Source organism: Canis lupus, chromosome 5 (genome assembly GCF_003254725.2).
Source record: "Canis lupus dingo isolate Sandy chromosome 5, ASM325472v2, whole genome shotgun sequence".
Lineage (NCBI taxonomy): Eukaryota > Metazoa > Chordata > Mammalia > Carnivora > Canidae > Canis > Canis lupus.
The window spans coordinates 26,198,664-26,220,361 of NC_064247.1; the positions used below are offsets into that span (position 1 = coordinate 26,198,664).

At 40.3% G+C, this 21,698-nt stretch overlaps 1 protein-coding gene across 1 annotated transcript; it reads right to left on the reverse strand.

Moving 5' to 3' along the window:
- Positions 1–1,126: 1,126 nt before the first annotated feature.
- AASDHPPT (aminoadipate-semialdehyde dehydrogenase-phosphopantetheinyl transferase) lies at positions 1,127–21,698 on the reverse strand. The gene is made up of 6 exons (XM_025465675.3): positions 21,439–21,698; positions 20,192–20,417; positions 8,871–8,992; positions 7,860–8,021; positions 5,033–5,104; positions 1,127–3,262 (listed from the first exon to the last, which is right to left on the reverse strand). Exons 1-6 carry the CDS (start codon positions 21,580–21,582, stop codon positions 3,098–3,100), a joined length of 891 nt encoding a protein of 296 aa, XP_025321460.1. The 5' UTR covers positions 21,583–21,698; the 3' UTR covers positions 1,127–3,097.

The window sequence follows — 21,698 nt, forward strand, 5'->3', positions numbered from 1 at the left end:
AAATGGTTTTCTGAGTTGGATACTGAGTAGTGAAAATTCCTGAGTTTTAAACTGCCAGGGGAATGTGAATATGCACATGTACCTATGTAGATCCATTTTTCCAATCAATTCACCAGTTCCCATGCAGGAAACTTATTAGAAACCAATGCATGCAACATGCTATAATGCAAATGAATTTAAACTCAGCAAAACATGGTTACGAATCAACAGCACTGTGGTCCAGCACAGCACAGGATGCGACCATTAGCAGGACCAAATACTGTGCTTTGGTGGCAAGGGGGATGAGCAATCTGTGTAAGCAGCTAAATCTCTCACACCCATCTGTGTATGGGGAAACACCCCTTCTTCATACAGTGTCTCAATCAATGTATCTCCTATGTTCCCTTTGTTCTTAGGGAGCTACCTGGGGAAATGCTGAGATGGGAGATAGGAAATGGGAAATCAGGGAATCCAACAGAGGGTAGAAGCTAACAACCCCCAGGGAGGAGATGCTGAGAGGTGATTTCAGGATGACAGGTGTCACAGCCACAGAAGGAACTAAATCCAGACTGGACAAAACAGATTGCCCCAGAAATGAAATGAAAAAAAGAACTGGTCGTACTGACATATCTACACATACAGAGAGGATATTCATACACCCAGCAGAGTATGGGGTCACATTTGTACCAAGTATAGAGCCAACCATTAACTCATGAACTAAGAATCCTGTATGGAGAGCATAAAGAGAACATCACTGGGCTGTGCAAAGCATTCCATCATCTTCACAGTGCAAACACTGAGTCTGTCAGCAATGAAAGCACCAAATTACAATACAGGCCTGCTGGGCCAAAAGGAGGACAGGAAGGAAGCATCCAGTGGATGGGAAGCAGACCAGACACTAGGAATGAAAAGAACACCTACTATTGAAACATTAAGTAAAAGGAATGTAAGCACACTTACTGGAAGGTATCATAATGGATAACAAAGAAAGCTTGCCCTGGGGGTAGGACATAGGGGTGAGGTCAAGGTGGTGGTATTTTTTACTCAGAAAACAAACCTACAAATGTTTGACTCTATAAACTATGTGTAACTTTAAAAAAACAGAAAAACAAAGCATGAATCTAGCACAGTGCCTGGCTCATAAAAATTCACTAAAGGTAACAGCTTTATTATCATGACAAGACAAATGACAGATTTTCATATCACCATTACATTCATGCTGGGAATAACAACGTTTCCTGTGTTAGATGCTACTTGATCTTTTAAAAACACATTATCTACTACGCGTGGGATATTTGGGCATGCTTAATAAAATAAAAAATTACAAAACATTCCAATTTTTCTTTTACGAAGTATCTAACTTTATACAATTTACACACAATTTTTAATTTTAGTAACAAAACAATGAAATTATTTCACTTCTTGATATTTAACAGTAACAAGACTTTAACTCCCCAAGACATGCACTACAGCCATATGAGAGATTTGCCATTGACATGATGGTCTTGGCATCTTATATATTATGTTCCCACTCTAAGTCCTATTTGCTAAATTAAAACAGACAAAGACAACAAAAAGTGGTTCATAAGAAAGGAATAAAAACAGCCCAAAGCACCACCAATGTATCAATCTCATTTGTAATTAAAGAAATACAAATTAAAAAAATAAGATCCCATTTTTCACTTATATTGGCAAAGATTAAATTTTAAAAGGGATAGTATCTACAGCTGACCAGGGAGAATGTGTATGGGAGAGGGAGCAGGAGGGGGGGTGTCACACACACAACAACCGGACATGTAATAAGGTGTGGGGCCTTGCTGGAGTCATCTGGCAATACTCACAGAGCTCTAAAAATGCTCAAGCCTTGTGGGCCACTTGTAGAAGCTTTCTTACGGCCTCAAATAAGCATGGAACTCACAACGTGGTTACAGGACCATCATCCATGCACCACTGCTGGTAGTTAAAGTGCAGACAGAAAGCCCAACCCGGAGATAGTCTGTGGGCCACAGCACACCTGACTTAGGCCTCAGGCAGCAGGATAAATGCCCCCGACCACCACACCACGGTTGCTCGCCACCCTGCCCCCACCCCTCGGCCTCCCCCTTACACAGAGTCCACTTCTCACAGAGGTGCACAATGTGGGACGGGATGACAGCTTTCTCAGAGATCTGAATCAACAGGAAGTCAGGGGAAATGCCGGGATTTGGGCAAGCCCTCTTCCCTGACACAATGAGACATGGGAGGTGAAATGGCCTCAGCTGCCTGTTAGATACTAATCTACGAAGGCCTGAAGCTGAAGTTACAAGAGCAGCTCTTACGATGAGGGAGAGAAGCCGAAGGCAAAACCAACAAACTGAGGCTCAAGCAGAGCAAGTGTCCTGGAGGTCTCCTCTGCACTGTGTGAGGGGAGGTAAGACATGCCCCCAGCTACTCAATCAAGTTCATTGTATTTGGACACGGTTACCTCTGGTCCAAGCAAGTGTCCTCGAGGGCACCTCTGCACTGTGTGACGTCAGGTGAGACGTGCTCCTGGCTACTCAAGTTCATTGTATTTGGACACGATTACCTCTGGTCAAAAGCATCCTGATATGAACTATACAGCAGAAGCCTCTAGTGCCTGCCGGTTATGCCACAAATTATTGATGATGACCAGAAGATGTGCAGTTAAGACAATAAAAAGAAGATACACCACCATGTTTCCATTAAAAAAAAAAAAAAAAAAAAAAAAGGTGTACCGATATGGATTTATTTGCCTAGAAGGAGGGCTCGAAAGATACTTCAGGTTTTAGGAATCATGATCGCAGAAAGGTAAGAATTTAAATGTTTCCTTCTTGCCTATTTGTATTTTCTATTCTTTTCTACAACAAGCACTTATCACTTTAGGATTCTGCTACCTTTTCTACTCCTTGTCAATCCAGTGCAATTTGGGGGAAAAGAAGAGGAAAGACATATCCTAGTGAGCTATCCTGAACTGACAGCTTGCTGTTTCTAATAGGAAAAGTTGTTCCTTAAAAACTGGTTTTTGAAATAAAATTTGATACTATCAGGCATTTATTTTTTAGTGAATACAGAAGATTACAAATAGTTTTCATTTTCCTTTGTTACTCAGGGAATCCTATCATGACTTTGTACCATTTCGTATTGGAATTTCTTCTGTGAAGCAAAAACAGTCCCAAAATGAAGGATCTTCAGGGGTCATAGGAACAGCAGATGATATTAAATCATTAAAGGTGAGAATAGTAAACTGCCTCTGAGTTGGTTTAGAATCATCTTGAGGTGGAACCTAAAACGGAAAAGAATAGATTACTTCGTTGTTTTACTTCATGTTAATATCTTACAATCTCATTATTAGGAAAAGGAGAAATAAGACCAAATTATTAGAGGTCAGTAATTTTAAACTACAACATAGTGGAATTTCTAGAGAACTGTTAATCACTCATGTCAGTGTTGCCAATATAACAAGGTAAGAAAAGTAAGAAATACCCTAATTCTTAAACTTTTTTGGTATATAACCCAAGGTATTTGTTTCAAATGTAGATTTCTGAGCCACACATCCAAAAATACTGATAGATGAGTTAAAAGGATCCACAAAATATGTGACTTTTTTTTTTTTAATATGTGACTTTTAATAAACAGGTTTTTCCGATGAGGAGGGCCACAATGCAAAGTTCTGAGAACACTCTGGAGGGTAGATGTGATAAAGTTCCCTAAGAACAGAGATGCGGACGCAGCACCTCTACAGGAAAGGACTCATTCAACACTCTATCTAAACTATGCATCATGTTCTCAAATAGAGATTCACAACAACCCAATGTAGACCCTCTTTACTACCTGATCTACTCTGGTAGAGGGAGTATTTGCATTTCATGCTGTGCTATAACAAGGTCCAGTACCCACTTCATATGACTTATGACTCATGACCATGCTGATGGGTTTACCTCATCTTAATTTTGTGGATGGAGAAACTGAAACTCAAGAAGATCCAGCACTCCATGCCAGTTCACCACAGGTTAAAATGGCAGACGTGGGCTGGAAGCCAGGTGTGCTGGCCAGTCCTCCCGTCCTTTTCCCACTACATCAATGCTGCCTGAAGGGGCTCTCCCCAGGGAGACCATGAGGAGGCAGTGCAAGTACCCAAGTGACAGCCTACAGACACCCCCTCCCACCCCCGCAGTGTGAGGAGGACACTTTCGCAGTAGGACAGAAAACCTGCTCCACAACAGCTTCAGGTTAAGAGGCCCAACTTTAACAAGCCGCCCCTTTAGCTAAGCTATGAAGACTAAATCCTCTGATTTATCAGAAGCAGGGTGCGTGCAGAGTTACTGTGCTGGAGGTAATGACACACACATACTGGTCGTGCTCTGGTGCCTGACGTGGGTTCCCTGTAAACAGAGACATGCATGCAGCTTCGAGTCTCCTAACACTACCAGGATTCTTAAAATAGTACTTCTGCAGAATCACAACTATGGATATGGAGGCTGAGGGTCCTTGACCCAAAGGGTGTTTGTTTAATTTCTTCACATAGCAATTAAGAGCAGAAGAAAGCAAACACAGGCTGATGGGAAGAACAGAGACCCATGTTCTGTCACAACACGACACACGGTCTCTCACACGTCTGAGCCTGGAACCTTGGGAATAATTTGGAAGATTATGATGAAGGGGGTAGGCATTCAACCTGCCAGATAATGCCATTACTCAACATCCCACACAGCCCCAGTTCACTGGGAAATAAACCACTGAGAAGATGACAAAGACATTGTGAACTTCAAAGAAGTTATCTTGAACTTCTGCTGAAATATAAGTGGTAGGAAAATACTACCAAAATTTCTCCTTTGTAATATTCTGGATTGTGAAGAAATAGGTAACACGCTTTTAAAAAAAATCTGTGAAACTCCAGATGATCTTAAGGATTTGATAATGAAAAACACTTCTAAATCTATAATCTTAAACAAACACTTCTAATCTGATAGAAACCAAAGTGATTGTTTCCATCAATAAAGAACAAACTCAACACTGATTCATGCTTTTTAGTAACAAGTAAGAGAAATCTTACACCCTGTTGTCTAGATCCATCCGGTTTTCTAAGAGCCACTGCAACAAAATGGTGCTCATCTATTTTGCTTTCCTGAGAAATAAAAGATGGTTAATAACATTATTAAAAGTGCAAACTGAGATGTACTTCTGTTTATATTTTTAAATCTCCTTTCCATCTCTATATACACACACAAACATACATAGTCCCACCTCACCTACGTCACCTAGATCGTGGTCTCTTATGGTCTCTTACTTGTCAATACTTCAATATGTACTTCCTATTCCAGGTATTCTCTTATATAACCACACGAGTTAACAGCTTCAGTAAATTTACATCGAAGGAATACTTATATCTACTACCTGTATTCCACTTTTTGTGAATTAATCCAATACTGTCCCTTACAGCCTTCCCACTTCTTGGTACCAGAACCCGTTGAGGGTCAAATACAGCTAGCTTCCAGCTGTCCTGTCTTGCTAGCCTTGATGTCTTTTATGACAATAATATTTAAAAATATAGGCCCCACTATCCCCTCTTTTATTAATAGAACATTACTCATTTTTGGTCTGATGTTTCTTAATGATTAAACTTAGATTATGCATTTTCAACCAGAAAACAACCTAGGTGGAGTGTCCTGTCTGGTGGCACATTTAGAGTCACCTGCCCTCACTAGTGATATTTATTTTGTACGTACTTAAAAGTTTATACGTAAAAAAAAAAAAAAAAAAAAAAAAAGAGACTGCAACCCTAGCTTATAAGCATTTCATTAACTACAGAGTATGTACGGCCCATGGAAACTGCGGAAACTCACAGAACATATAGTGTTGTTTTCCCTTAGGTCTGAAACAATGGGGATGGGACTTAGAATACATATTGGGGCCATTACCTCTAGGTCTTTATAAAATATTAAAACCACCCACACTATTAAAATTTCCAATGAAAAGCCACCGTAGTAAAGCATTCCTCCCTAAGATATCAGTTTGAAATAGGAAACTACAACTCAGAAACAGTATCCTCTTCATATCTTCCCACCTTAAGATATCCAAATTAAAAAAGAAAAATCGTAACTAGCTAAGTGTCAGAAGATTTAACAGGCCAAATGTATTTTCACTTTGACTAGAGCAAGCTCACGATATTTATTACTATAAACAAAATTACCCTTTTTGTGGTCTTCCATTCTTCATACTGAATATACTGATAATGCACACATTGTAACACAGACATGTTTAGGCTGTAACCACTTTTACAAAACCACTTATATCATGAATTCTGTGGTGTCTGTATCTAAGGGGAGTATCCCAAGTTAACTGAACAACTACTAGTTTTCATTCCACTCGTCCATGAAATGCCAGGACACCCTGCTCAGCCTACCCACATAGCTCATTAAAAGCCACAATTCAGAGAGAATGACTCAAAATAAAGCTTCATCATATCTACTCAGACCTCATCAGCATCATGTAAATAGGAAATGTGACACAGCAAATGGAAAGAAACCACTTTACATGAATGACTCAGTTACAACACTTCATACTCAACAGACCTCTATGGAATGGAAGCTCTAGGAGATGAGGCACTCTGTCCTAAGTCCTTTCTGCCGAGGACAATACATATAATAAATATTAGTTGAAACAAAAAATGAAACCAACAACTTAACTACCTACTGAAATGATTGTTCATTCAGGGCTACTAAATTTAAGATTTAACTTCCAAGACTTTCTAAATTTTCAAGACTTTCCTAAGCTTATACATTTTATCCATAAAATTACTGTGAATACCAGAAGTTCCCTATAATCTCCAACAAACCAAAAGGGAACAAGAACATTTTACCTTTTTAGGAGATAGTTTAGCATTAAATTACAAAGATTAACCTGCTTCAGTGATTGCATGTTATTTTCATATGCAGCCTATCTTACAAAGACAAAACTAACTTAAGACATTCAAATTTTATAATTTTTTTCCAATGGCAAAGTACTGAAAAGTGTATCTGTCCTAAATATTAACACATATCTACTTCTTTAACCACTTTCCTTTCAATGTAAATAATTTCTATTTCATCCAGCCTCATTATTTGGAACGCCTTGGTGGTGAACTTCCTCAGCAACTGTTATAGAAACAGAGATCCTATAAAAGATGACATTCCTCTTGACGTAAGATTTCATATTTTTTTTAAGGCATTATTTTTCCAGGTGTGAGATACAATATTCAGTAGAAAGTCCTTTGCATCTGTTACAATAAGTAATGGATTCTTATTCTTGATCATGTCCAAGCTAGAATTTTCGGTCTCTAAGAAACTGAGCCAGGTCATATTGAAAGTAAAAAGTAAAAGATAAGAGATTTCTGAGTTTTCTAGTTCCGAATTTCAGCTATTTCTAGGCCTGGTTATATGAATCACTCTAACAGCCTATAATACTGTATTTTTGGCTTAAATGAGTTGTGGTGGGTTTCTCCCTCTAGCAACCAAGAACTGCTAGTGACAGAAACCAAATATAGAAAGAGACAAAATCTTTAACCCGGCCAATAATGCTTACATGATCTTAGTAGTCTAACCTGGACTCTCTCTCAAATCCCCTCCTCATGGTACAAAGTGGCTTCCTTTGGCTATTCATACAAAAAAAAGCACTTTCTATGCCAGGGCCACTTTTCCCTTCCCATATGACTTAACTCACTAAGACTTCTCTTTCAAGGATCAGCTTAAAGTTACATGCTTTCACAGTATCCCCAATCTCACCTTCCAAGCACCCACAGTGGATTCCAGTTGTACCTAGTTTCAACCACCAGCCTCCCCAAACAAATATCAGATTTGCACAAAATAAGCAAATTCTTATAATAAATGTGATAAATTTCTTACTTCAAATGCCCATTCTTTTTCTTCTTCCCCATCCAGGAACAAACGTGTTTCCTTATAAACTTGGCCGATATCCAGATTTAATGGGGATATATCAAATTCAAGCCTTTGCAATTCAAAGCCTAGTCCAACACCAATGGCTTTTATGAAGCTTTCTTTCAGTGCCTAAAATAGAGATTTTTTTTTCTCTTGTTAGAGCATTCAGCAGGTGAAACTTTCCATAAACAGGCCCAAAGCAACTGGATCTTTAATTCTGTGCTACATTAGAGCTATATATTATTTTTGGGGTGCCCGGAAGGGTTAGTCAGTTAATGACTGCTCTCAGCTTAGATCATGATCCCGGAGTCCCCGGTGAAGCCCCTCATGTGGTGTTGGGCTCCCTGCTCAGTAGGGAGTCTGGTCTCTCCCTCTCCCTCTGCCCCTCCCCCTGCTCATGTTCTCTCTCATGCATGCACTCTCTCTCTCAAATAAATAAAATCTTAAAAAAACTATTACTATTTTTATGCTTATAGTAGCACAGAGTAAAGCCAGATGTGCAATGTTAAGGTCAATCATTTAATCTCCTGGTGCCTCCATTGTGTCACATGTAACATGATCCTAACCAGACCTCCTTACAGCACTGTCATGATAGTTAATTGCTTAACTTATGAAAAGCACATGTCTCCTGGCATGCAGTAAACATTATATTAGTGTTTATTAAATTGGGCGTCATGTACAGGAGTTCCTTTGAAAACAAAAACATTAACCATTATTTGTAAACAGTGATAAATAAAAGATCTTGCTTTAGCTTTAGCCAAGTATTTTCTAACTGAACACTGATTATACGTTTGATTTTCTTAAATGGCATTATGACATAACAACGATGCACAAAAATCATTAAGCTCCCAAGTAATCAGCCATTTACTTCAAACACTCTAGGAACTACTGGGTGACCAAAGGACTTTTGCTCCCATTTTTAGTGAAGGTAATGGATCACCATAGACTTTTACTCTCAAAATTTGAAAGAAATTATACCCAATTCCTGTAAAACATATCCAGTTGAGTCCATTCATCCTTAAAGCTTCTGATTGTTTCCCATTCTTTATTGGTAAACTTTCTTTTCATAATATGGAAGAATTCTGGAATTGAACCACGACCTGCCGATTGAGGAAATACAGAATTAAAAATAGCTATTCTATCACCAGAACTGTTAAGAGTAGAGTAAAAGCTACAAGCCAACCTTACTTTTGAATATAATCACAATAATCCTTAACAAAATGTCAGCAAATCAAAGCTGGGAATTAAAATAATACACAGTGACCAACAGCAGGTAGCCCAGAAAAAGGAGCACGATAGAAGCTGTGAAATTCTGCAGCTTATTAAATAATTAAGGAAAAAAACCCACACACGGTTATATCAACAGATACCTTCCAAAAATCTGATACAATTTAGCAACCAAATGTGGTATAAATTCTATGTAACTAAGAGAAAACTTCCTATATGTGGTAGAGTTTCAGAAATCCACAACAAACACTCTTAAAATAGATATCCTTTGGGGCTTACACTTTTACTTTGGTATTGAAAAGAAAAAAAGAAAAACAGCAATTTCTTTATTATAAGTTTCTGAGAACAGGTTAAAAAAAAAAGCTGAGGATTATTCTTTTGTTTTTATTCTAAGTCACCACTTTGGAAAATTAACATATGCTTATTTCCTTCAAAATAATGGTCTCTCAACATGTTTTCTAATTTGACATCTCCAAATAAAAACAGCTTTTATTTTGTCTTTTTGGGGATGCTCCCGTGAAATAAGCTCATTTTAAAAATAATGACACCCAGTTCTATGTAAACCAAGTATTACAGAGCATTCTAAACAGAAATAACAAAAGAACTCAAAGATCCAATTCTCAGAATTAAGAGCTAAGATGCAAACTAAAATTACAAGATATGCTTTTCGTATTACATTTTTCCAAAATAGAACTATGTAGTTTTTCTATCTTTACCACTGAGAAAGACATTTCTACTGTTATTCATTTATTTACTCTACAAATATGCAGATTATGTATGAATGTTACACAAACATGCCTAAAACAGTTACAAACTGATTAGTCCTGGTTCCTGGCCTCACACACCATCAGCCTCCATAGCCCAAGGGAGATGAATCGCAAATGTTTACTATATGAATAAATGAACTTAACTATTATGTGGTTAAGTTACTTCCTAATGCCCTACTGTCCTAGGTCCTTCACTCACGATCACATTATTTTCCAGGAAGACAATCTCCTAAGGTATTCCTTCTGCAGACTGTGTTAACACAGTTTGTCTACCATTTCCGAAATACCTAGCTCTAAAATCTGACGCTCCAACTGATCGATTACAACGCTTGATGTGACAGCCTCCACCACACTGTAATATGGGCATTAGAAGCTTCTCTGGAGAAAAAAGATGCCAAATCCCTCTATTTAATGTTTTATTGGCACTTTATCGCCCACTCACCCCACAAGGATTCAACAATTAGGGCTCCTATGATGATCATTCACTCTGAAAACACCCAAGTGCTAGACGCTAGGGATATCATGATGAGCAGAACAGAGCTGGTTCTCATCTCCAAAGACAGTTTACGATTTCTCCTACAGGAACCAAGTACTATTCCCAAAGTACTGTCAATAAATATTAAATTTATTTATTGAATACTTAAATGTTATTTATTTCAATTATTTATTGAAAATATTAAAAGTCAGGTCCTTCCACACAACTGTTCATGATTCCCCTACCATTCCCACTTTAACAGAGTCAAGAGTCTCTTCTTGTTTAGCCAGGAAATATTTCTGATGACCCTACAATGAGTGATATGTGGTCCCTTACAGATCAAGACAAACACTCTCATTTACTTTCAGGTTCATCGAGCTCATTTAATTGATCTTTCTGCTCCCTGGTACTTCATTCTTCTCAAGAATACATTTCAATATATTCTATGAATTCAACTAATATTTGCTGTTTGTATCTACTCATATTGTTAAAAGACTAGTATTTCCTGAAAGTAGTCCAGTAAAGCTATAAAGTCATTTCACGTAACAGCACTGAAATACTAAAATGATCTTGGAGTCCTGGGGTAAGGGATTCTTCCTCAAGCCATGGACCTCTTCCTCCCCAATACCTTCCTTTATTCCCCTGATTAAAACTTTTAACAAAAAGCAAGCAAACTAGCACATGCTGGCTTGAGAAAACACACCAAAGACAGCAGGCTTGCAAAAGTGACAAAAGTAAACCTGCAGACTTCAAGTCCTGGGAGGACCGTATCTACAGAAATCATAAACTTTTTCCTCTTGAACAGATTCTGGCACAGAACAGTAACAATGGTGAAAAAGTTACCTTGGATTTGGAAGACAGTATTGCATATTTTTAGTAAACTGTAGCTTCAATAGAACACTACCCAAAAAGCCATACTTAAAAAATACATGCCTATTGTCATGTATAGTCTCATTTTGTTGGCTTCTTCATAACCTTCAAAAAGCCCTCTGATTTTTTAAATAAAATGGGGCAATCAAGGAAAAAAATTTAAATATGCATGCTAATAAAAAAGTAACTAATTAACATAAAAAGCAATCTAGCACAATCACTGAAAGCAATCACAAACTGATTATACACAGCTAAAACAGTATCCAATGAGTGTGTTTTCATATACTTTGAGAGCATCTTATGCATTCCTCAAAATAAGAGATTTGACAGAAAGGAGTTTGTGACTATTCAGCCAAAGCACGACAGCGCCACAGTGTGGCACCACAGTGGAAATACACAGTGGATGAAGTCTGTTAGATACAGTTTGTATCTAGGACACTAGAACTTAAAGGAAAAAAAATACCACTAGGAAATACCAGAACACATCTGTCCCTCAAACTATCTGAAGTAAGCACAATTATCAGCCATATGATCTGGAAAATCCTAATACAGTCTTTGATTTAATCATCCTACTATATGTTTGAGAACTAACAATATATAGTGAGAGAGATAAAATGACTCAAAACTTCTATCATTCTAGACTAACCAAGTTTACAGAAACAAGGTCCCTCCCCCTCCACCCCCCCATAGCTTAATCTTTAGGAAAAGCAGTATATATTAACTAAGTGTCCACAATGATCAACTAATCATGACCACAGAGCAACTGGGAAGTTCATGAAACATATAGTAATGACCCACAACGAAATAACTTACAGTAAATGCCTCTAGCTGCTACTGCAAGCCTCTGGGGAAAAAAAAAAATCCTACTAATGCAAGAACCTCAAAGCCCACCTGCATCAATCCGGCCTCCAAACAAAGTCACCATGTGTATCTATACCAACATTGCAGGTGCAGTTCACCTTTCTTCCTTAAAGAAAAAGGATCCGTGATTTTAGGGGGGGGGGGCTGAGCAATGTCCATTGAACGCACTTCAAAATAACAACATTGAACTTTTGACAGGAAGTCATATTAGAAATTCTAGTAGTGTCATTTTCTAAATACTGGATTACATACATCCCCACTTCTATGGGAAGGGACAGATTTCCAAAATTTAGTATGTACACAATAACCTAAGATTTACCAGCTCACTTGAGAATTTATCCAGATACAAACCCCAAATAAAGCAAACTTGTCTCAGCTACTCACAGTGGGCTTCACCAGTGAATGCACAAAGCCTCTAGGACCCTCCCAACAAAGCAGCTCTGCAGGCCCTCAGCACACTGACAGAAGTGCACGACCTAGGCTGGGAACCCCACACACGGGCCGTCCTGAGCGCGAGCTGCTCTTCATGTTTACATAAATGCTCACTTCTCAACATACACATGTCAACACATGGGCCTACAGAGCGAGGACAGGACTCCTCAGCTGTCAACGTGTTGTCCTTCAAGGAAACGGAAGGACCCTGAAGGCAGGGTGTAGACACCCAGGACTATTCTCAGGCCTTGAAATCTTAGGTAATTTGCCCTGCTGGACTTCAAACTTGTGTGGGACCCATGTTTTCCCTTTTTTCTTCCAACTTCTCCCTTTTGAAATGGGAATGTCTATCCTATGCCAGTTCAAGGGTGTTACACGAGGAGCTGGTTTGTTTTCTGGTTTAACAGGTTAACTGAAGGAAGGGGAAATTCTGCCTCAGTGGGGAGCCTAGTCAGCCTCACCTCTCCCTGAGTTAGACCATTCACAGGATGAGATTGGGAACTTTCTGAGTTGATGATACTCAGAAGAAATTTTGGAATTCTATGCTGGAATAGGGCAGGACTTGGAGAGGCGGGGAAGGGATTAATTCGTTTTGTATATGGGAAGGATAGAAATGGGGACAGGGTAGGCAAAGGATGGACTGTACTGAACAGTGCCTCCCGAAATCCCTGCCCACCCAGAACCTAGGAAATGTGCAGCGTGCAAATGTAATCAAGTCTAGATGAGTCACACTGGAGGAGGCTCTATGGCCAATGACTGGTGTCCTCCTAAGGAGAAGCACACAGCACACAGAGAAAATACAAGAAAAAAGGTAAAGCCAGAGTGATGCAGCTACAAGCCAAGGACTGCCAACCACTGCCAGGGGATCAGAAAGAGGCCACAAAGGGTACTTCCCGGAATAGAGGAGACGATGAGAGGGAGCATGGCCTCGTCAACACGCTGACTGACCTGTAGCTTTCAGAGCATGAGAAATTTCTGTTGTTTTAAGACACTGGAGTCTGTAGTGCTCTGCCAGGAGCCCTGGGAATGGATGCACGTGCTCACACCCTACCTTGCGCGTGCACATACACTCCTCCGCTCTTCAGAGCTTCAGTGCCAGTCCAGAAGATAAATGTGTATATCCAGGCTCCATCCCTCTGTGCTGGTGTTTACTTAACATCTCTGTGGGGTTTCTAAAGCTGCAGAACTAAGGAGCACACGTCACGTGCCCAGAACTATTCAGCTCCCCGCAGACTGACGCTCTGACCTTGTCGTTGAAGCTCCTGCTGCCGTGAACCAAGTCCCTGGTCCATTCACCAAGTGAGTCCCAAGTGCTTTTCCCATCAATACTTACAAGCATTTTATAGAGTAACAGTATTAACCTCTGTCCACCATGCTTGCTACAAATGTCCCTTGTGAGAGAGAAGACTTAATGTGAGATCAATCACATCTGCTAACTTTGGGGTTTCTTCTCACCTTTCTAAGCTTCACAGGAATCCTCGCTCCAGAAGTCTAACAAAGTAGACACTTCCACTGTGCACTAGTCATTGTTATGAAAACCTAGCTCTAATCCTGCTGTACAGTGTAAGACAGGATCTGATGGCTTTCTAGTGAGTTCAGTCATTAAGAAAAGTGGATGTGTTAGGGTCTTTCTCCTTGTTGGCTCTGTAAATTATATCTAACACAGTGTTTCCCAAACATTAATTTGTCCACCACTCTCACCTGACAAACTGTTTAATGTTTAAATACAGAATCCTGGCTGCAGTCTCAGAAATTCTGTCCCAGCAGGTGTGGGGTGGTTTCAAGAAATCTGCATTTTTAAGAAGCATCCTGACCACCATTCTATACATTTAACAACAACCAGCACAAGTGTCTTAGAGCGAACGTTTATTAGGTAATTAATAATTAATTCTAGGCACTTCCCAGGTTTATGCCTTATCTACCCAGTGCTGGTGGTGGTGGAATTGTTCACCATTAGGACAGAAAACAAAATACACACACAAATCTAGAGGAATGAAAGATTTAAGTGTGAAAATAAAGTTACAATTTTAGAACAAAATCTAATAGACTCATCAATTTAAACATTTTCTCCAAAGAAAACAGAATCCAGAATTTATCAAGGAAAAGATAGATGTATTTAATTAAAAAATAAAATTCACATGGCCAAAAATATAACTAAATTTAAAAGATAAACGTATAATAGAATGGGAAAAAAAATCCAACAAATTTGGTCAAACTGCTAATATCCATAATATACAAAGATCTTTTATACAATGATTAGAAAGTAATGATAAGTAGTTTATACAAAAAAATTCAAAGAGTCATTAAGTTATTACTCTAGTGATTAAAGTAATGTACCATTTAATAAATGATCATTATCCACTGAACTGGTTTATATAAATACTGGGCTCTAACTCTTAACTCTCTTCGTTGTGTATACTTTTCCTAACACTGTGCTTTGTCTACAATGCCTAATTAAAATGCCTAACATACTTGCAGAGAATGGTAAAGCCAGCCCCCTTCGCTGTATTTTTCATACTCTTAAGACACAGTTCCTCCAGAAGAACTTTAAATTCATTTAACCCACTTCCATAGAATTTTTCATGTATTTTTGTACTTGCAAATCCTTAAACAGGTACCAATAAAATCTAGTACTGAGAAGCCATATATCAGAGTGCAGTGAATAAATATGTGGTCTTTGTATCGTACAAATCCAGTGATCCTCTACTTCTGAGCTGTCACTTTAGGCCAGAGTCTCATTCTATTTTTTTTTTTAAAGATTTACTTATTCATTTGAGAGAAAGTGTGTGAGCACATGCACAAGCAGGGGGGCAGAGGGAAGAGAATCTCCTGCAGACTCCCCACTAAGTTCAGAGACCAATGTGGGGTTTGATCTCACAATACTGAGATCATGACCTGAGCAGAAATCAAGATTTGGCAGCTTAACCGACCGAGGCACCCAGGCCCCTGTCTCATTCTATTCTATAAAATAAAAATAATACCTACATGGTAGGCTTAAGCAGATGAAGATAACGCATATGAGGCTCTAACAGTGTGACAAACAGGAAATGCTGAGTAAACACTAGTTCTACACTGCGAACCTCACTCAAATCCTCTGTGTAGTGAAGACCCATCCCATAACTGGGAAGGGAGAAACCTTTCTGCAGTGAAGGCCTGGCTTTCCAGTAAGGAGTTCAGAGTATAAAAGGAAGTAGGACTTATTTAAGCGACTTGCAGGCAATATGTCTCCAAGCTTAAAAAAAAAAAAAAAGAAAAATGCTTTCAGCACGTCCTGCAGAACACATGTCTGGGAGAATGCAGACCAGTCTCCACTGGAGGGAGAGCAGAACAGACCATACCAGCGACAAGAGTGAGAGCTGAACCCGAGAAGAGTGGAGGTGAAGAAGATAGCAGCTGGGCAGAAAAATGGATGGGGAAGACCCAGAGGAAGAACTATTTGCAATCGTAACTCACTGATAAGACCAGTTAATATTCCAACTAGAATCTTAGATGAAAAACATCTTCCATTGTGGTTGTGTACTCATTTTTTTCATTTCTCAACAAATGCTTTCAGTAAACCTAGATTATCTGTACGTGATAAATATTTATGGAGCACCTGCTAAGTACCAGGTATACTGCGGCAAAAACAAAACAAGCCATGGCCTCTGACCTTCTCCAATAACTAAGTTATCATCGCAGATGACAAGGGCCCTGAGGAAAAGATCATGAGGTCAGGAGACTGTTTTCTAAGGAGGTACTCAAGAAGAGGGGAGGGAACAGGCAGAAGGAAGGGCTATGGACATGGAGAAGTGGGCTACGCTCAAGGTAACACAAGATGAGTGTGAACAACCGGCAGTGGGCATGGAGAGCAGCCAGAAATGGGAAGACATAGGTCACATCAAGGGGCTTAGATTTTATTAAGAACCAACCCAAGAGTTTGAGAAAACTACTGTAGCTGTTTTTGAAGATCAGTCTCCTGTGCACAGAGAAATGTACTACCTGGGTAGGGACAAAAGGGGAACCAATGAGGAAGGGACTGCAGTAACACAGGGATGGTGCGATGGAAGGAGACGAGTACACTCTCCCACCTTCCCAACCTTCTAGTACCACCTCTTTATACTTACTGTACTTCATTCATGAAGCAGCTGTTCCAAAACAGTTCTCTGACAGTCATTTCGAAACTATTAAATTAGTATTAAATCTCAAAATACCAAGTCATTCTGTCCTGCCAATTAATATCCAGCAATATTTTTAATAAAAATGGAAACCTGAAAATGTAAAATCATGGAGAAATTTTGGTCTTTTCCCAAATTTCAATCATAATTTTTATAATCTATCTTCCCTTATTTTATAAATATGGGAATAAAACTAAACAATTTATAAAACTATGTTTTCTTTTATAACTACAAAAGTCTTTGATGTTGGATAAAAATTAGAAAATGAAGGAAAAGACAATTTCCCAATTGAGAATAGCAAATTATAATGATGTTTAACAAAATCACCTCTACAAAAAGTTAAGTCCCTTAACTAGACTAGAAAGGTACTGCACTGATCCTTGCTTTATACTCGGGTCCCCAAGATCTTATAATCCATCTTCTCTGGACATCCATTTAATAGATGTTTACTGAGTGCCAACCATGCACGAGTTACTTTTGTGTAAAGTCCTTTTCTCCATTAGCAGAGAATAAAGTTGTAGGTGTAACCATCTCCCCACCTGTGGGGATCTGACTAGAAGAAGAACCCCTGCAGCTCCTCAGATCCATCAAGTTTTCTCCCTACCGTCCGCCACAGCACTATCAGCAAAACCAGGAGAGCAAGGGCAATGATCTGCACCAGGCAGAAATGGCTACCTTGAAGGAAAGACTCTGTCCTTACACAATGCTCACCTGTCGACAAAAGGAAAAGAAACAATAGGAAAGCTAGTCTTTCATGCCCTAGAGATACCCCAAACGCTGACTTCATCCTGAGTGGACAATCTAATAAATGCTGCCCGACACAAAGTATAAACTTGTATCCTCCCTCACCAGGCAACTCCCCTCACTTATGCGGATAAGCAGGGCAATTCAAAAGAAATCTCCAGCGAAGTCAGTGATGAAACTGTGCATTCCTACTTCAGAAATGAGTGACAATCACAACACTAGTGACAACTGGAAAATATCTCTTCCCCCATGTGAAGAGATGTATCAACAGCACTTTGGCAATGAAAGAAAGTATAGTAAAAAGGCCTGGACACAGTGATTAGCCAAATAAGATCAGCCAAAAAAAGGTGTGCATGAGGAGAGCTCTAATAAATATAATTAATAGTAAACTGAGTTTTTAATTTCTGCTCAATTACCTTACCAATTATTAAAAGCTTCAATTAGTAACTACTTGTGTATCTAGTATTGACCATAAGCCAACAAAGTCCATGAAGCCAGCCAGTAATAAAATCTGTCTCACAGGCCTAATTTCAAGGCAGGTATCAACCTGAGAAGCCATGCATCACTGTGTAATTGTGCTGATGCACTGCAAGGACCACTGGCTTCTCAGATAAATTCTGATTTTTGGACCAAGGACAAAATAAAAGCTATGAAACCATATGTGCTCCTTCTCATGCTCACCTTTTCTGAATAAGCTTTTCTTTTTTAAGATTTTATTTATTGGGCAGCTCGGGTGGCTCAGCAGTTTAGCGCTGCCTCCAGCCCAGGGCGTGATCCTGGAGTCCCGGAATCGAGTCCCACGTCAGGCTCCCTGCATGGAGCCTGCTTCTCCCTCTGCCTGTGTCTCTGCGCCTCTCTCTCTCTAATAAAGAAATAAAATCTTAAAAAAAAAAAGAGAGAGATTTTATTTATTTATTTGAGAGACAGAGTGCACAACCAGGGGGGCAGGCAGGCAAAAGAAGAGAGAGAAGCAGACTGTGTGCTGAGCAGGAAGCCCGATGCAGGCCCTGACCCCAGGACCCTGGGATCATGACCTGAGCCGAAGCCAGATGCTTAACCCACTGAGCCATCCAGACACCCCTTGAATAAGCTTCCTATGACCCTGCTGAAAACCAGATTCTCTCCTGAGAAAAACACACGTGCATATTGACACTAAATGTAATGAACAATTTTAGGAGGTTAAAAAAAATACCTTGATGGTTACCCAGGGATTTTTAGGTCAAGAATCCCCCATTACTACTAAGAACATTTCCTGAGCAAAGAACAGAGCTCTAATGGAAAGGTTTATGGGCAGGTCAGAAAAACATGAAGTGGTGGTGAATCCATGACAGCAGCAGTGAGGAGACTCACACCCATCGTCTGAAGCCTCATGGTAGCAGCAGAGAGCATAGCTTCATCCATCTGACAAATATTCAGTGGACAAAGTTACCAACTCCACTGGGGATGGGGTGGGGGGGCTAAGACATGGGATGGCAACCTCGAAGTAGCTCACAGTTCCTGCTCGTGTGGCTTCTAAAGACCACCGGAAAGACAGTTAAATATCCCGACACGTAATTACAAGCTGAGACAGGTTACTGGAATGAAGGAAATTTATTTTAGGAAAGCCTAGAACTGAAGACCTTAGCCACCACAGAGGTTTCACAAAGACTTCCCTACAGTAAACCAGTGTTGATGGACAGTCAGTCCTAAGTGATCTCTGTAGAAACTGGGGAGGGGGTGAGGTTAACATAGACCTTTCAGACTCCAGACTAAGAACAACAGAAGAAAAGGTTCTGTGGTGAAGACAGAGTGGAGATGCAGAAGTCACCCTCAAATTATTAGGAGGATGCTGGTTCTCTTCTCAGCCTGTTCGGGACCTCCTTACACAAACACTAGCACATTCATCATGGGGTGGCTGGGAAATGGAACTGGACAATATATGTACAGCACTTGGTAAAACGTGCTAGCACAAAGAAAGTGCTCACTACATGTGTAAGATGATGAAAACTAAAGAGCAGTGAAAAGAAGCTGCGCTGTAGTAAAACTGCCTGGGTACACTCAACCCCACAATCAATGTCAACAGTTCCTAAGGCCACCAACTACAAATTTCTAAAGCAACTTAATTATTTCACTAATTGCTCGATCTTCATTCTCATTAATGTAAACGTGCCACAAAGAACTGTATTTAGATATAGTATAAATACAGGTTATCTCTACCTAAGGACTAAAATATACTTTACCACTGAGATTTTTTTTTTTTTTTTTTAACCACTGAGATTTTTTAAGCAAAACTACAACTTACTGATAAATTTCGGAAAATACTTGAGTTCTTACAAAATAATTATTGTTTTCTGAATAGAATGCTCTTCAAAATTGACTGTTCCTCAACTTCAGTTTTAACATCTATTATTTAAATAAAAGGCAGACAGCTATTTACAAACTGTTCTTTACAAAATTTAACAAACTTGGAAAAGAGTCTCAAATTTAGTCTTATATTATACTCCAAACAGAAAACCTTTGTATTTTCACTCTGCTTCTAGGCAAAGTGTTACAGGCATCCTCAGTCATGGAGAATCTTTCCCTTACATAGAAGAATGCTAATATTCAAGGAAAAAGGGAAATATACTCTTTTTCCCTTATACGCTCTCAGATATACCACTTGAGTACGGAACACATATTTCCAAAGTTTAAGTATCTAGAATACACCTCCTGGCCTGAGATTTCTGAACAGATAAGAACTGAGAAAACAAGACACGTGGTGACTCTAGTGCTGCAGAAATGCCACATTACCTGGAAAACTAGTCTTCATTACATCAATTCCAACTTGTAGCTCAGGCTCCGCAGCAAGCACAGCATAGTCCCCTTGATGAGAGACGTTAAAGTTGAAATTGGGGTAGGGATTCAAGGAGTCTTTTGCAAGAACTGGTTTTCCCTTTGCAGTTCTTTGCAAACGAATATTATTCCAAGGGATATTCAATTTCTCTGCAACTAATTTCCTTATCATCAGACGACCAGCCTGTTGAGTAAGTAAAACATGTGGTATGGATTGAGGTGTCTACTCAAGATTCAGGTACCCTGCCTGTAATACACAAAGTCTATTTTTGTGGTTTCTAAAAAAAAAAAAAAAAATCATTTTTAAGTGTTTAAAAGTACAGAAGCACTACTAAACACGCTGCACTAAGATTTAAGTAATGCTTTAAGAAGGTAGAAGAAACAGTTCAAGTCCCCTCTGGCAATTTCCTCCTCTCGACAAGTCACCAACGTTAACAATTCTGCATCCTTCTGGTCTTTTCTTCAAGCATCTAAATATGTGTTTATTTAGAAATGCTTCTTTTTCCCACGTAGATACATACCCGAGATCCTACTACATGGAGTACTGCACCACGCCTAAGCTTCATAAAAGTGTTGGGGATTATTTTATGTCTGTACATGTGGGTCTGGTGGGTGCCCTTTGAACTGTAGCATACTATTTCATAATATCAAGATGCTCCTCCTGATGGGCGATTCCCGTATCACCGAATATTTAGGCTGGCTCTAGTTTAGCTATTTTAAGAAATGTCAGAGAACAGCCCTGTTGTACCCACATCTCTGTGCACATGTCCGATCATTTCTAGATCCCATATACCCATCACTCAGCATCAGTCATTAGCAACGCGTGACTCGTTTCACGTGGACTCCTTCCATTGTCACCAAAACATCACACAAACATGCCCAAGGGTATGAAATGACAAAGCCCATGATCTTTTGTAAAAGATCCTTCAAGTATTTCTCCCTTCCACTGTAGGCCCGCCTTCCCCAGTGGGCTTCCCCGGTGCTCAGGGGCCGGCGGAGGCCTCTCCCAGCGACCCCAGCCCCCCCTCCGCCCCCGGGCCCCGTGAGGCGCCGCTCCGCCCCCAGGGCCCGCCGGCCCGCCTCGCCGCACAAAGGGCGCCGCAGGGGGCCCGCCCGCCACCCCCACCCCCGCCCCCACCCCGGCCGCGACCCCGGCCCCGGCCCCGGCCCCGGCCCCGGCCCTCCGCACCCCTCCGCTCCAGTACCATGGCTGCCTTGGCGTCCCGGGCAAAGACGAACTGGCCAATGCGCTCCTTCTCCTCGGGCTGGATGGAGCGCACGGCCAGCAGCCACTCTGCGCGGCTCGGCAGCCAGGTGCCGCACGAAAAGGCCCAGCGCACGCCCTCCATGGCCGGCACCGAGCGGGACCGCCGCGCGGGTCACACCACGGCCGACAGAGGACCTCGCCGCCTCCCCCTCGCCGATGGCGCGGACGCCGGCGTGACCCCGCCCCCTCGCGGCGTCG